The 14,545-nt window shown below is 41.1% G+C and overlaps 1 protein-coding gene and 1 long non-coding RNA gene across 2 annotated transcripts in view; one reads left to right on the top strand and one right to left on the bottom strand.

Moving 5' to 3' along the window:
• LOC117943084 overlaps window positions 1-5,135 on the bottom strand; it is a 13,727-nt gene extending 8,592 nt beyond the window's left edge. The window contains exons 1-2 of the long non-coding RNA XR_004656279.1: window positions 4,931-5,135; window positions 798-799 (exon numbers count right to left, since the gene is read on the bottom strand). This is a non-coding gene — a long non-coding RNA (uncharacterized LOC117943084). The remainder of the gene's footprint in view (window positions 1-797; window positions 800-4,930) is intronic.
• stab1 (stabilin 1) overlaps window positions 1-14,545 on the top strand; it is a 102,261-nt gene that overhangs the window by 79,779 nt on the left and 7,937 nt on the right. Inside the window, exons 63-67 of the mRNA XM_034868989.1 lie at window positions 654-819; window positions 1,603-1,709; window positions 2,666-2,785; window positions 3,531-3,665; window positions 3,781-3,885. Coding sequence (XP_034724880.1) covers window positions 654-819; window positions 1,603-1,709; window positions 2,666-2,785; window positions 3,531-3,665; window positions 3,781-3,885 — 633 coding nt within the window. The remainder of the gene's footprint in view (window positions 1-653; window positions 820-1,602; window positions 1,710-2,665; window positions 2,786-3,530; window positions 3,666-3,780; window positions 3,886-14,545) is intronic.

Here is a 14,545-nt window from a genome sequence, read left to right as displayed (position 1 = left end):
AATGGGCCGAGGCGAGCCGAGGCGGGCCGAGGCGAGCCGAGGCAAGCTGTTACCAGCAGTGGAAAAACGCCATTAGTCATTTTTAGCAAATGTTACTAAATGTTCAGCTATTATTGAACCTATTAATACATGAGTATAGATAGATAGATATGTATTGTACCGTGGGGGAAATTGTTTTTCCACAGTCTGTTACACACACATGGGTAACACACACTGCATAAATACAGGTATATGGATACATAGAAAAACTACATTAAAAACAGCGACAACAGATCTATACAAGGTCAACATTGACATGGCAGAAGGGCTGCCAAAGCGAGTCCTTCTACACAGAGTCCTGTATCTGGGTCCAGATGGCAGCAGTGTGAAGAGTGGACTTAGGGGGTGAATCAACCTTTTTCCTCTCAATAAAGAAACCGAAAAGTTGTTTTCTTTAAATAAAGCCAGAGTTTTGCTTGAAGCAAGGGGTAGATGTCGTAGTTACCTACAATTTCAGATTTTTCCAGTTATAGAACCGCTACAACACAAGGCGGATGAATCCACACATTATAACCTCTTCTAGTTAGTTGAAAAGTCTTATTTTCAGCAGTGCATGCTGGTACTTTTATCTTATCATTTAGCCTGCTGTCGTCGTTCTTTTCTGGTCCTAACAGCTGGGGATGCATCTGTGCGTGGCCGGCTGGATGGAGGGGGGGAAGGTGGGATACCCGACCCGCTTCCCCTCGGTTAAGTGCGGAGACAACCACGTAGGTCTGGTTATCTACAAAGAACCTGTGGACCAGAGCAGCAAGTACGACGCCTACTGCTACAGGCTCAGAGGTACTACAGCAACACAGTCTGTGGGTTCAGGTAGAGGCAGATCTGTTGTTCTTATCACTGTTGATTTCAGATCCTGGACAGCCTATGTTGCTTTAATTTGTATTTTAGTCTGCTGGAGCATCACAGAGATCCCTGTGGATCAGTTTAATGCTCAGTCTCAAAGAGGCTGTTTGTATTGGCTTTATAATCCTGGGATGACACTAACAATTATTTTATTTATTCATTCTGTCACATATTCCTTCTAATGCTTTCATGGTAAGTAATATTGTACTATATTTTCAAAATACAACAAATCTATAGTTGTAGTCAGGGATAGAGGGATACAATTAGACTTCATCCCTCTTATTTCCATCATGGTTCCAGTTGATAGAGACAAACATTCAATCTTTGACATTAAAAAAAATGAAAAGAAAAATTTGAAAATCCTTACATTTGAGAAGTTGGAACCACAGAATATTTGGTTTGTAGAATTTATAAACTACTTGTTAAATTATGAATCCATGTCAGAATTGTTTTTGACTAAGTTTCTTTCCACTGATCTAATTATTTGAAATTTGTGGGCCCATGTGCTGCAATACAATAAATACATTACAATAGAGCAAAAAAGTACATGTTTGTTAATGAGTGAGTCTAATGTCAATTACAGTTTATTCCACTGTAGAAGAAAGAGTATTAAAGTCTGATGGATTGAGGGTTGAGTTGAGACCCAAGAAAACTGAGGGTGTGTAATTCTGTGTGTGTTTGTGTGTGTGTGTGTGTGTGTCTGTCTGTGCGCGAGCGCAGATGTTTCGTGTGTGTGTCCCGCAAGTTACATTGGAAACGGAGACTTCTGTAACGGCGTCTTGACCAGTGTCCTCGCAAAATACAGCAACGTCTCCATCTTTTACAAGGTGAGTTTGACAGTAAAGAGATAATTCTGGTTAATAAAACTAAAGCCTTTTTTTAAACATCACTTTGTTATTTTAAACACATTATGTTATGGATTCACAATGTCATCTCCAGAACATCAAACAATTCTTATAATTCTGCAATCTTTTTTGTCAGCGAAGAACAGAGAGAATCGTTTTTGAAAGGCTCTGTTTTTGAAAGGCTCTGAGTTGCTTATTAATGAGTTTTTGAGTTTACAAGATAAAATCTACTGATTTTATGTGAAAAACAGTTTGTTAATAACTGGAGAACAGCCCCCTGGTTGCATTAGCCCATCCGCTATTTAATTTCACCATCAGTGGCTCATTCATCAACTGTTTGGCCACCAGCTGACCAATAACATCCAATCATATTTGTGCAGATGTACAGCAATGTCTTAATACATTGACACTTCTCAATATTACTCTACTCTTACCAGTACTACCTCTACATTTTGTATTCTCAAAGAATATAGCCTTTTCAGGTGGGGGATGTGATAATGAGACAGCGCTGATTAAATATTGAGCAGACTTTGATTTTTCCTGTATCTAAAACGCATGGGTATAAAGTCTCCTTTTTTGTCTAGTTCTTTCTTAATTAATCCCAATTTATGGTCAGAAAGATGTTTTGTTTGCAAGCCCTTTTTTGTGTGTTTGCAAGGCCTATACATGAGGCCCCTGGACTCCCAATTTACAAGATTACCAGACCGGACGAGGTCCACAAACTCTTATCCACCTCTGCGGTCTATCTTTGATGCAGTTGTGTTCTTTGGACCGCAATCAAATAATCATCTAAATGCATAATTCAATTTCATGTATTTGTCTGGTATTACAGTTTTAGGATTTTTTAAATATAAGCATGCATCACAGAATGATTGGATGAATTTGAACTTGTCATTGTATATCTAAATAACTTCAATGTCCCCTCTCCCTCTCTGTAGTTGTTGTTGGACTATAGCGGGCGGTCCTCAGAAGGCCAACAGCTTGTTGAATTTATGTCTCACAGGAAGTCTGAGGTCACGCTGTTTGTTCCTCACAACGCCGGCTTTGCCCCAAACCAGGTGATGTACCCTTTAATAATTACTGCTAGAAAAATCTAAAAGTAAATAGAGGCCCGAGGTATGAGCTCTGAGGAACTCCACACATCATGTTGGATCAGTCAAAAGTAACAGCAGTAACAACAGAAAGTACTTTATTTTACTTACCTAAAAAGGTTGCATAGATAATTAATTAATTTAATAATACAAATAGTTTTTTTCACATTTAGTTAATACATATATTAGCCTTCAAGGAACAGTTACAGTAAGTGTTTGAAATGTAAAGGTCCCATGGCATGTTATGGGTCTTTTTAACATTATGATGCGTTCCCCCAGCCTGCCTATGGCCCCCCAGTGGCTAGAAATGGTGATAGGTGTATACCGAGCCCTGGTAATCCTGCTCTGCATTTGAGAAAATGAAAGCTCAGATGGTCTTTTCTGGAATCTTCCCCTTATGACCTTAAAAGGTTACCTCCCCTTTCTCTGCTTTGCCCCCCCTAGAGAAGGTGGGCCGCCCATGAGAAAGAGAGACACATCATAGCTTTTAAACAAGCCACAAGACAGAAATAGACACAAACACACATATTAACCTTTACCTAATTTCCTAATTAAGTTTGTAACCTTTGTAATTGAATTAGTTAACGAACTGTTAATGATATCACATCTGTTTCTACTCTGTGTGTGTGTGTGTGTGTGTGTGTGTGTGTGTGTGTGTGTGTGGGTGTGTGTGTGTGTACATGCGTGCCTGTGTGCGTGCATGCGTGTTTAGACTCTGTCTGATAGAGATCTTGAATATCACATCTCAACCAATCACAGTAGACGACCATTCAAGGATCTAAGACACCAGGAAGTCATCAAGTCCAGGCTTGGGTTCAACCTGACTGTTACCCACGGCAACAATGAGGTCAGAAACGCACACATACAAACACAACTGCGGTCCATGAAAAAACAACAATAAAAGTAAATGATCAAAGATGTTTATAAACATTAATTTCTTATTTTTAATGGTATCTCCCCAGAGCTCTACGCTGGTGAACCAGCTGCTCCTGTTGGAGTGGGACATTCCTGCGGTAAACGGGATCATCCATGTCATCGAGGCCCCACTGACAGCGCCCCCTGCACCGGTGAGTGATGGTTTAGCCCAGAGCTGTTGACAGTTGCGTAACGGTCTTCCTTTTATTCTGATTAATCATGTCAACTGCTTATAGCTAATGCAGTGTATATTTTTTAATGCAGCAGATTTACCAAAATGAGGGAATAACTAATACTGGGCTCAAGGTGTAGCTCACAGATAACTAAATGAATCTCCCGAAGCATGATGGAGCTACAGTGCCAAAACTTTAAATCATAAAGGCTGGAATTTCCTTTTTAAAAACACAAAGGCTATATAGATTATAAATTAAACTAAATTGAATATAAACTTTTCCATGACCCAAGGTGCTGACTATGACATCACAGCACATGCTGACCTGTGATGTAACAACATCGCTGTGATCCGGTTGTCATGCATGTGACTAGAGGGAAGCTGTTATTGAGAAAAAACTCTTTATGTTTAATCTTCAGTAGTTGAGTTGCCTCTCAGATTTTAGTTTAATTCTTATGTTCCTGCTCTGACACTGAACATTTATCTTAAACAAAAAAATTGTTTAAAAAAAAAATGTATTCCCGCTAAAACCTTCCTGCTCTCTGGGAGTGGACTCAAGTTTTGTTCTGAAGACAATACAGAACAATGAGATTACAGTTTTACTGGATCCTGAACTGCTGAAGTTCGGAGTGCAGCCCTCAGGAGGAGCTGTGAAAACCTTTCGCGGTTGATGCTAGATGCCAAAACACGTGTCAATGACAACACGAGCATTAGTGGTGTGCAATACCGCATAATTTGGTATTGATCCCATAAACATATAAATGCAAGGCCAGTTTCGCCAATACGGCTACATTACCGATTTATTTAGTACTTAAGGTGGATGCATCATCAAATTGCTAAATCTGAATGAATTTCAAAAACTTTTTTTTTACATTTGTTGTGTTCCCACTGTATCTTACAGACTTTTTACAAATTATACAGCTTGCTGTTTTTTCATTTTTTGCCTGAAAATCTAGACACACAGCGCTTCTCTTCCTCCATTCTTGCCATTCTTCTGCTCAGGCTCTCCGGCTAGGCCCGGCCACTTGCTTGCTTGTTTGCCTGGTGCCGCTGAGTCACATGACGGTACAACATCAAATCATAAGAGTGGGAAGGAGGAGCAAAGTGGGCCTGCTCTGTGCTGTGACAGCATGTGTGACAGGAGGTGCACTTGAAAGCAGCGCACTTAAACAGACACAGACAGCCAGGTCGCCTCTTTGATGAAACCGCAGCGGTGCAAACTGGAGAGAAACAAATTGATCTCATTATACTGGTATTGATCAATATCAATAGTAATGGTATTGATCAATATCACTAGACTGGGGACTTCAGCCAAACATCCTCAGATATATATACAAAAAATTCATCAATATCAATACCAACGTTGAAGGGCTGTACCAATACGGAAAATAAAACCAAAATCGCAACTCTCAGATCTACGAACCTGTGTCGCAGAGTGAGATACATTGTCAGGGAGGAGTTTTTTGGCACAAACACCATTAGCGCTAACTGACATAGCTAGCTATATGGATCAAGATTATTCTGACTTAAGTGCCATCGTCTGTTTCCCAAAGCTTAATTAAACTGCTGTTTAAGTGCTGGCCGGGTTCGAATGCTGTAATGTAACGGTAACCAGCTAGCTATATGTCCCGGCTGTTGTCACCTGTCATCCCGACTGAAGTGTCTCTGTGGAGTGAGGCAGCTGTGCCAGCTAGTTAAATTAGCATTAGATTAATTGTCTATCTAGACAGATCTATAGATAGATCTAGATCTATGTAGACTAGGGTGGATAGACGTTCCTGGTTTTCACTGTGACTGACATCTCTTTCACAAGTGATTGACCTATCTGGGTGCGGTTTGAGATGCCTGATGAAGTTTGACATTGTTGATCCGCATCATTTATCTTGGAGCCCAACACCTTGCATGTAGCCGTTTGCTTACTGCCACTGCTTACCAAGTTATTAAAGTAAAACTAATGACAAAAGGTACAACTCCAGGAGGTCAATGCATTTTTTTTATACATAACTGAGGTCGTTTGGCTGAAGTCCCCAGTCTAGTGTGAAGCCAGCTGTTTATGCGACTTAAGTGCGACTCGAGTCCGAGCCTCAGACTCAAGTCCCCATCTCTGCAGTACATTGAAGTAACGTTAAGCTGGATCAATGTTTAAATGTTTCAGTAAATAAGGTCTCTGTTGTATTGCTGTGTTACAAAAGTGTAATTTAACTAATCACAAAATAATGCTGTGTGGCCAAAAGAAAGCAGTATTATTTCTTTCTGTGATGTATGTATCAACTGGTTGACCATGTTCTGACGGAAGTTACGAGTAACTAGAGGGTGAAAGGTTATATGACGCCATTGACAGGCGCCTGACGGAAACGTCTTATGTCAAAAAATAAAATAACAGATTTCTCTGGCTTTGAAATTTGGTGGAAACATTTTGGATGGTGTAAGAACACAACTCACAAAAATATATAACATAGGTGTGGTCGTTTTTTGACATGAATGCAGCAGTGTTACATATTGCACCTTTAATAATTCTACATCCCTGTTGGAACATTTTTGGATGTGTAGTTTTTTGGTTAATGCTGCTACATGTAGCTACATGATAACATCAGGAAAACCTGTTAACTTAATTGCTGATGTCAATTTCTCCCCAATTTTGGATCACAATGCTTGAACATTACCAGTAGGGTTGTTTTTGGTTGAGAAGCCTTTATTGGTGATTTGTTATGGTAGAAAGTGTTGCTATAGAGCTCAATAGTGTGGTTGTGGAAGTAAAAATCCCATTCATTTTCTCCATACTGATATCGATAATCAGCCATAATGTCTAAACAATCCAAGGTAGATTGACAACGAGCTACAAGGTTGTGAAAGAAAAGTTAGAAGCTAGAAGTCCATGTGAAATCAACCATGTATTAAGAAAAACATGTTTTATGTATATATACCACACTACCCACGTTCCTAAGCCTAACAGCGACATCTCTGATTGGTGGAACTCGCTGTTTCCATACAAGAGCAAGCTTCTACCATTGAAGTCTATGATAGTGTTTGACACAGTATTGTACCTTTGCTTTCTTTGGCATTTTCAAAATGTTATTTTGCGCCGAATCTAATGTTTTATGGTCACGATTAATCTCAGGGCTGGTTGGCTTGGTTCCAGGCTCAAAACTCTTTATGTAAACATTTTCAGAAACGTCAATGGAGATATTGAACAGGGAAAAACACTCCCAGAACCAGGGCTGTTAACTGTTGAGCGCTATGCTCGTTATAGTCAGTCTACCAATGCAATCTGGCATTTACCACCGTTTCCGTTCCTCTCCGGTCTGCAGCGCTTCCTAGATAGAATGTTCTGTCTGTTGTTGCTAGGCAACAGCTACAGCTGTGGGCAGGGAGCAGATGGCTGTGTTAAGTTTCTTTGCACAGTTTTCAGGAAATGAAGATTCAATCAGCTGTGTCACGATTCAACATAACAACTTTGATCAATATTTATGATTTGGGACACAAGAAGATGATGAAGACTAATTTATTCACCAAAATGACTTAATGTTCATTCATTCGAACATTGAATGTTCATTCATTTTTTAAACGCCAAGTACAAAATATTAGGATTCAAAATCGTGAAAAACTAAGCAGTATTCTCTAAAGGGCACTGAGCCAAAGACCGAGCCACAGCCACGGGCCGCTGCTCAGCTGTATTTTTTTTAGTTTGCTCTCAGTTGTAGCAGTTGAGTGTCACACAAACCCCACTGATGCTCTCTGACATTGTTGTTATATAGTCAAGGTTGTGTTAAGAATGACTCCAGTGGCATTGAACCATGATTTCAAGCGGCCCAAAAAGAATCCTGGACTCAGAAATGGTGAATAAGTTTAACTCTATAGTTGAGTATTTCACAGTGTTTTCTTTTTTTCAAAAAGTATTTTCTAACATGTACAATGTGTTGAGAGAGAAATCACAAATTTTGCTTTACCCAGACTTTATATAATCAATTACAGGTAGGCTACAGATCAAGAACAGTCATTTCCATGTGAGTTTTTGCATTTTGAAGTCATTCTATGGGTTACGAGTGGTAAATTAAGTTCTTTGACATCATTGAAACCAACGTTATAGTGTAAAATGGTTGTTTCACTGTGAAATCAGTGAAGACATTTAAAGGATAATTCCGGCGCAAAATGAGGGTAAAGAGTTAAACATTCTCTGGGATCTGTTTTCATGCTAGTTGAATGTGACCAGTTTTGGCGTATACCTAGCCTGACGTTGTCATACTCAGATTCTAGTCGGAGATTAGACTGAGTCTGATACTGCTCCATTGGGCTGTGATTATGGGGCGTGTTCCCACCGAACCAGGAAACACAATTCCTCTGCACTCATTGGATAGACCTACAACCAATCAGACCAAACTCAACTGTCAAAAGAAATCACCCAAGGGGGTAAGCCTCTCCTCTCTAAGCGGAGCTCCCATGGCGCCATTTTAAAGCTACGTAACACTCACCCGCCGTTAGTATTCCATTGACCGCCATTCATTTTTACGTAACTTTGAGAGCGAATAACTTTACATCTGAAGTGTTTAAAGACTCTATTTGTCCGTTGTTTATTTCTAAAGAAACACAACAATGTATAAAAGGCTCCATTACCTTGTATCTCACGTTATGGCTCCATAGCAGAAGTTTTTGTAAAAAAACGATTGTGTCATAACCAAGCGACTTACTGTCGCATAGTCGAAAAATTACCGTATTGTCAGGAGAAGCTCGCAGACAGTTAGGACTTACATCAGCTGTTTGGGTTTAATTACTAATTTTAACTAGCATTTTAGTTAGCAGTAATTACCCTGTGCCTATGTTATCTCCTAACATATACCTACGCTCTCCGTCTCTGCTGATTGGGAATTATTGAGATTTCTCTTGCACAGCTACCAGAAGACTTACAACTGTCAGACAGGTTGCCCACGTCACATCTATGTCATCAAGCTCAGTTGGAGGCTTGGCAGTAACACTCAGCCATCACCGGAAAAGTGCTTCTGATGCCCTTTACTGGTCTCCGTTCAGAGCAACGGGATCTGTTGGTCCATTTCTTTAACTGTCTATGAACTCAATGAGACAAGACAAGACAGTGCATCGTTTCCATAGCAACCACTCTTTGCACTTTGGTCCTAACTTCCGACTTTTAGACTTGTTTGTAGCTGGATATGTCATGTTAGGTGTACACATGAATGTGGATAACGTTAGTGATAGTGAGATGCTTCCTACAGTTGCATGTCTAGAGATGAATCAGCAAAAACACGTTTTAGTTCTCTGATTCAGCTCTAACGCTGTTGGACTCTCTCTTCAGTCTCTCTCTAGCTCTCTCTCCACCATAAAACTTTACAGTACTTTCAGGCGGTCGTTGAGGCTCAGTCAAAAACTCTGCCATTTCTTACAGCTGTTTGTAATATAAAAAAAAAATGGATGATTGATCATTTTATTTGTATAGTTTGTAGCTGACTTTACCAGCTGCCTTCTCTGTTGAAACAAAGACGTCTCTTACGTTCTAAAACCAGCCTGTGCATTTGAACAGCTGAGTCGCAGTGACGCCATTGGCTGGCTTTTGTCGAGCTGAGCCGGGCCGGTTAAGGATTTTAAAATGAATGCGATGGATCCTTAGAATAAATTCTCTATTTGGTGACGTGGTTGTTTCCGTCCCCTGTCCCTCATCAGCCCTGCCCAGATTGGTCCGAACGGCTCTTGTTCGAGCATAATTACTCCACTACAGATCAAGTCCAGACCAAACTTTACGACCTTGAATGTTGTGGCCGGGGCCTAGTTGTGGCCGGGGCTTAGTTTGGCCGGCATCCATGCTCGCACATACCCCTAATCAGCTTATAACACGGGGTGCTTGAGCTATGTTACTGGTTAGCGGTTACACGGCGTTCGTCGTTCAACTGGTCGTGACTGTTTTCCCTAGATGGCGTCTGCCTGTACACCGAACGGTACTGTCTTCATAAACTCTTCGAAATCTTTCTAATAAACTGTCTGTACGCTTACAAAGTTCTCAATGTTTCAGATTACATGTAGGGACCCTCATTATGCTACTGTGGAAGTGAGGTGCTATTTTGAGCCTTGTTAGTGGTATAGAAATAGAATCTGAATCAGAAATACTTTATTGATCCCCGAAGGGAAATTATGTGTTACAGTTGCATAAAGTATAGAAATATAGAAATATAAATAAAGAAATATAAGGAGTGTGGATATGCACGGTATTGACATAGTTAAAGGAAGTTTAGAATACAGTATTTAAATAATGAAGGAGTTGAAATGGTGAACAGTAGTAATGAATGAATAGTAGCAGCAGCGTATTGCACAAATTATGAATAAACAATAAAAATATCTTTTTACGAATAATTTCCTAATCCTTATTATTAAGAATAGACAGAGACCACTGACTTTATATCAAAGTTCATATTTACATGTGAAAACAAGGAGACAGTTTCTACACAACAGAATAGCACAGAAATGCTCAATTGGAAGCTCTCAACATCTGCTTATTTATACAAAGTGGATGTTAACACAAAGTCATAACAACGTGGATGTAGTCAGTTTATCTCATTGGGTCTGGGAACCTCCTCGGCTGGCTCTGCCCCCAGAAACATCCTGGGCCTTTCACAAGGACAAATAATGGCTCCATGGGTATCTTGTTTAGAGTGATCAGTATAACATGGTATTCTTATGCAAACAGTTTTAATAAAAATCAGAGATAATGTTTGTATCATGATTTGACAGTAGGGTTCGTGGTAAAACTGGTCCCATTTGATTAGCATGAATACATACCACTTGGTACCCATGTGTTCATTTTGTGCCGGAATTGTCCTTTAATCCAGTTTGTTGTTCAAACTCTGCTTCAAAGTTGTAAAACTCTTGATGGGTATAGTGGTGGGCACATGGTCACTTGAGAGACAAATTAATTTATTTAAAGCCACAATTGAATTAATTTGAGGAAACAAATTATTTAAAAATGGTTAACACATAGCACATTGCTGATCTTTTTGATATTAAATAAATCTACAGTCTGTGGAAAGATGAGAATGAAGGAGTAAACTGCAGATTGAAAAAAAACGGTCCACATGATTCCCAAATGTAGAGATTTATTTTTATTTTGAGCACATTCCCGAGTGAGAGTAGAGTCAACATGGAGCCTTGAGAATTAGCCAGACACAGGCCTGAAATCTGCTGTTTTATGGTCTCCTCCTTTGAGTGTCGCAGGTTAGGGCACATCTACACAAGGTCACCGATTTCTCAATAACATTGAGAAACCACCAACAGTTGACTGAACAGCCTTCAGCAAGGCAAAAATAACTCAATGTCAAAATATACTCCCAGCATCACAAAAACACCAGCTCAGTGTCAAAAGAGTCTCACGTCTCAATTTCATTATACGTTTACATTAAATCTCACCAGAAAGCTGAAATAAAATGTAAACCAAGGATGAGAAAAAATTAAAAGACTTTTCCCTGCTCTTCCAAAAAGAAGTCTTGTCAGCTGTTTAAAGGACCCATTAATGTTACGCTGGGTGACAGAACAGACTCAAATGCAAGGCTCAATAAGGCAAACTGGTTTGTTCAAGTGAGGGGAGAAGGGAAGTTGGGAGGCAGACGCCTGGGACAGGGAAGAAGAGACTGGAAGATGGGGAGTCTCGGGGGTGAGGACACTTGGGGAAGCCGGGACCCAGGAGCCGAGGAAGAGACGCTGGAGCTGGGAGCGGAGACAGAGGCAGGCAGAAGCAGGGTGCGTGGGGGGGGGGGGTCCGAGGGGAGAAGCCAGCTGACCGGAGATGGAAAAGGGAGTGGAGGTGAACACAGGAGTACGGAAAACCCGAGAGATAAGGAAGGCTGGCTGTGGTTTTCACCAGGGTGACTGGAGCAAACAATCAAGCGAAGAGGGTCTGTAGAGCTGGGGTTGAAGTACTGATCTTGATTGTATATGGGAGGCAGATGGAAAGCAGGTGTGAGCGGCGGGAGAAGTGGGATGAGTGATTCTTGGATGATTACCAGGTGTGTGCGATCAGCTGGCAGCAGCAGGCGGTGGAGGGAAAAAGGAAACAGCAGAGACAACCCGGGCAGAGCCAAGAGAAAACTAATAGTGAAAAAAAACCAGACAGAAATAAGTACAAAACAAAAATCTCACGGCCAGCCGTACCCCAACCATCACAGTTATGCTAATTTCCGGGTTCATATTTGTATTTTGTATAGAACATGTTAAAATACTTTAATGTAAAAAAAAACTAAAAACTTTATTTATCTTTTACTGCCCATCGGAGGCGCTCTGTTGGAGCGCCTGCCTCTTTAATATGCGTCCCAAAACAGTCAGTTCTGATTGGTCAGCGTTTACGGGTCTTTGCATCCGTGCTTAGCATTCGCTGTCTCAATCTGGATTGTCAGTTGCAGCCAGGGTTGACTGTAATGAAGTATAGGAACTCTTTCTAGGAGGATTTTCCAGTTCTGCTGTTTCTCCGTCATGTTGAAAAGGTGTTGACGGGGTTAAAAGGTGCTTTAAATGAATAGAAATTGGTGCAGTACCTGTTAATGGGCCTGTTTGAAACGGGCGCTTACTTGGCCTTTGGTGTAGAGGGATAGGGGCGGCTGTGGCTCAGTGGTAGAGCGGTTCCCGATTGGAGGTTCAATCCCTGGCCCTGCAGTTCAATGTTGAAGTGTCCTTGGTTAAGACACTGAACCCCAAGTTGCTTTGAGTAGTTTTTAAGACTAGAAAAGAATGTAAATACAGTACATTTATTGCTGCTTGTAGAATTCATCAAAAACAAATGGTACTCCAAAAATACTTATTGAAAGACCCCAAACCACTTCATATGCAACTCCACCATACAGCTTGCTACTGCCTCACAGTGTAGGCTACTCCTACGTCAGAGGACATAACACTGTATTTACCTGACAGAGAACGCTGCAGATTCAGAATGTAATCACAAAATATCACAATGACAATGTGGAGTAATCAGACATTCGCCTCATGGACTCAGGGCAGTGCGCTACCCACCAGCTCCGTTATTAGAGCTCATCAGCACCTATCTGTTTTAATCAACCGCCAGAACCGGACTGTGAGAGGAGAGAGAGAGAGAGAGAGACAGAGAGACAGGGAGAAGGAGAGAGAGAGAGAGGGTGTTGGCTCGTGTCGGGTTGTTAACGAATATCATTAACATTTCAGCAGCTGTGATCATTTCCACACAGGTTTAGTTGCTTGACTGTTAACGGTGAAGTAAGAGATTTAATTCGAGGGGGTATTTTGGCGATTTAATAAACCCACAGCGAGTCTGATGAAAACGGATATATCTGCCCAGTTCATCTCTGAGATTTTCTCGCATTGCACAGCGCTCTGAAGAAATAATCTCAGAGATTAGGCTATATTATGTCCTGCCAGCTCACAGCAATTTAATACAATAGCAGGAAAAGAGTCCGCTGTTCTAAAGCGTTGTGCATGTGGCGTCTGCTGATGTACAGGTAACCTTCCCCCCCAAGAACGGACACACATATGTACAGATACGTCTGGCCTTACAAGATTAATAACCTGACTATAAGTGAACGTGAGCTTGTGTACGCAAGTTTTCGAGTTAGCGTGGACTTGCGGTGCAGCGTATAATGAGTTTAACAGGAGGAGGCGAAGTCATCAGTTGATCACTTATCGGCGATGGCAGATCTGGCTCTTTTAGAAGACCTCAATGAGCCGAGCAACAGTGCACACGTACACACACGGGCCACGGTGGAACGCTCTATCGGGTTGATTAAAGGCAGATGGCTCTGTCTTGCATCATACACAGCAGAAAAAGTCTGAAACAATGTTTTAGCCTGTGGGGTTCTGCACAACATCACACAGGAAAACAGGGTTCCATAGATGTAGTGACGGAGCCAGATGACCCGATGCCCAGAGTCCAGCACAGCCCCAACTGGGGGCTATACCAAGGAGACAGGATGTTATTCCTCGTTTTCAAATGGTGTTATGTTTGGCAATGATATTTAATACAGGAAACAACATTTTTATTTTATTCTTAAGGTTTTTTGTTTGTCTTTTAAAGTGTCGTTAATGGCCACAAGTGAACGATTTCTTTCTGCTATAGACCGAAATATTTTGGCTTGTTTTTCCAGCCCCTCTGCTGGGACAGGGTCAGGGTGGTGGTCCAGCACGGGGGGGACGGAGGACATGGCTCTCCCTCACAGCTGTTGCCTGGCTATGACTCACGAAAAAAACAAGTGTGACATAAAAAAACACTACATAAAATCTGCTACCGTGTGTTTATTTCTCCATTCTTCCTACAGCCTAATACCAGGTTTTAGGCTGCCAAATAGGACACACGTTACAGCAAATTAAACTGAGATGTCAGGGTTTCATCTTCAGCTCTGAAAGGTGCCATTGGATCATTCTTAAGCTCTGACTGGTGTGATACAAACGTTTCATGGATCCCACGTGAAGCCTGTTGTAAGAGGATTTCTGGTTTCTACTTTAGGTTAGGTTGATAGGGCCGATGTGTGCTTTACCGACATATATTTAACGATATCTTTTGCATTTCTAATCCAAACAACGTCAAACTTGGCACTGCACTTACGCGTGCCCGTGGCAAGACAACTGTCAAGTTTGAAATCCATTGGACTAACAATTCGAGAGATATGCGTATAACACACACGCAC

The sequence above is a fragment of the Etheostoma cragini genome, chromosome 4, assembly GCF_013103735.1.
Source record: "Etheostoma cragini isolate CJK2018 chromosome 4, CSU_Ecrag_1.0, whole genome shotgun sequence".
Classification (NCBI taxonomy): Eukaryota; Metazoa; Chordata; class Actinopteri; order Perciformes; family Percidae; genus Etheostoma; species Etheostoma cragini.
This window is presented reverse-complemented; position numbering and strand designations above follow the sequence as displayed.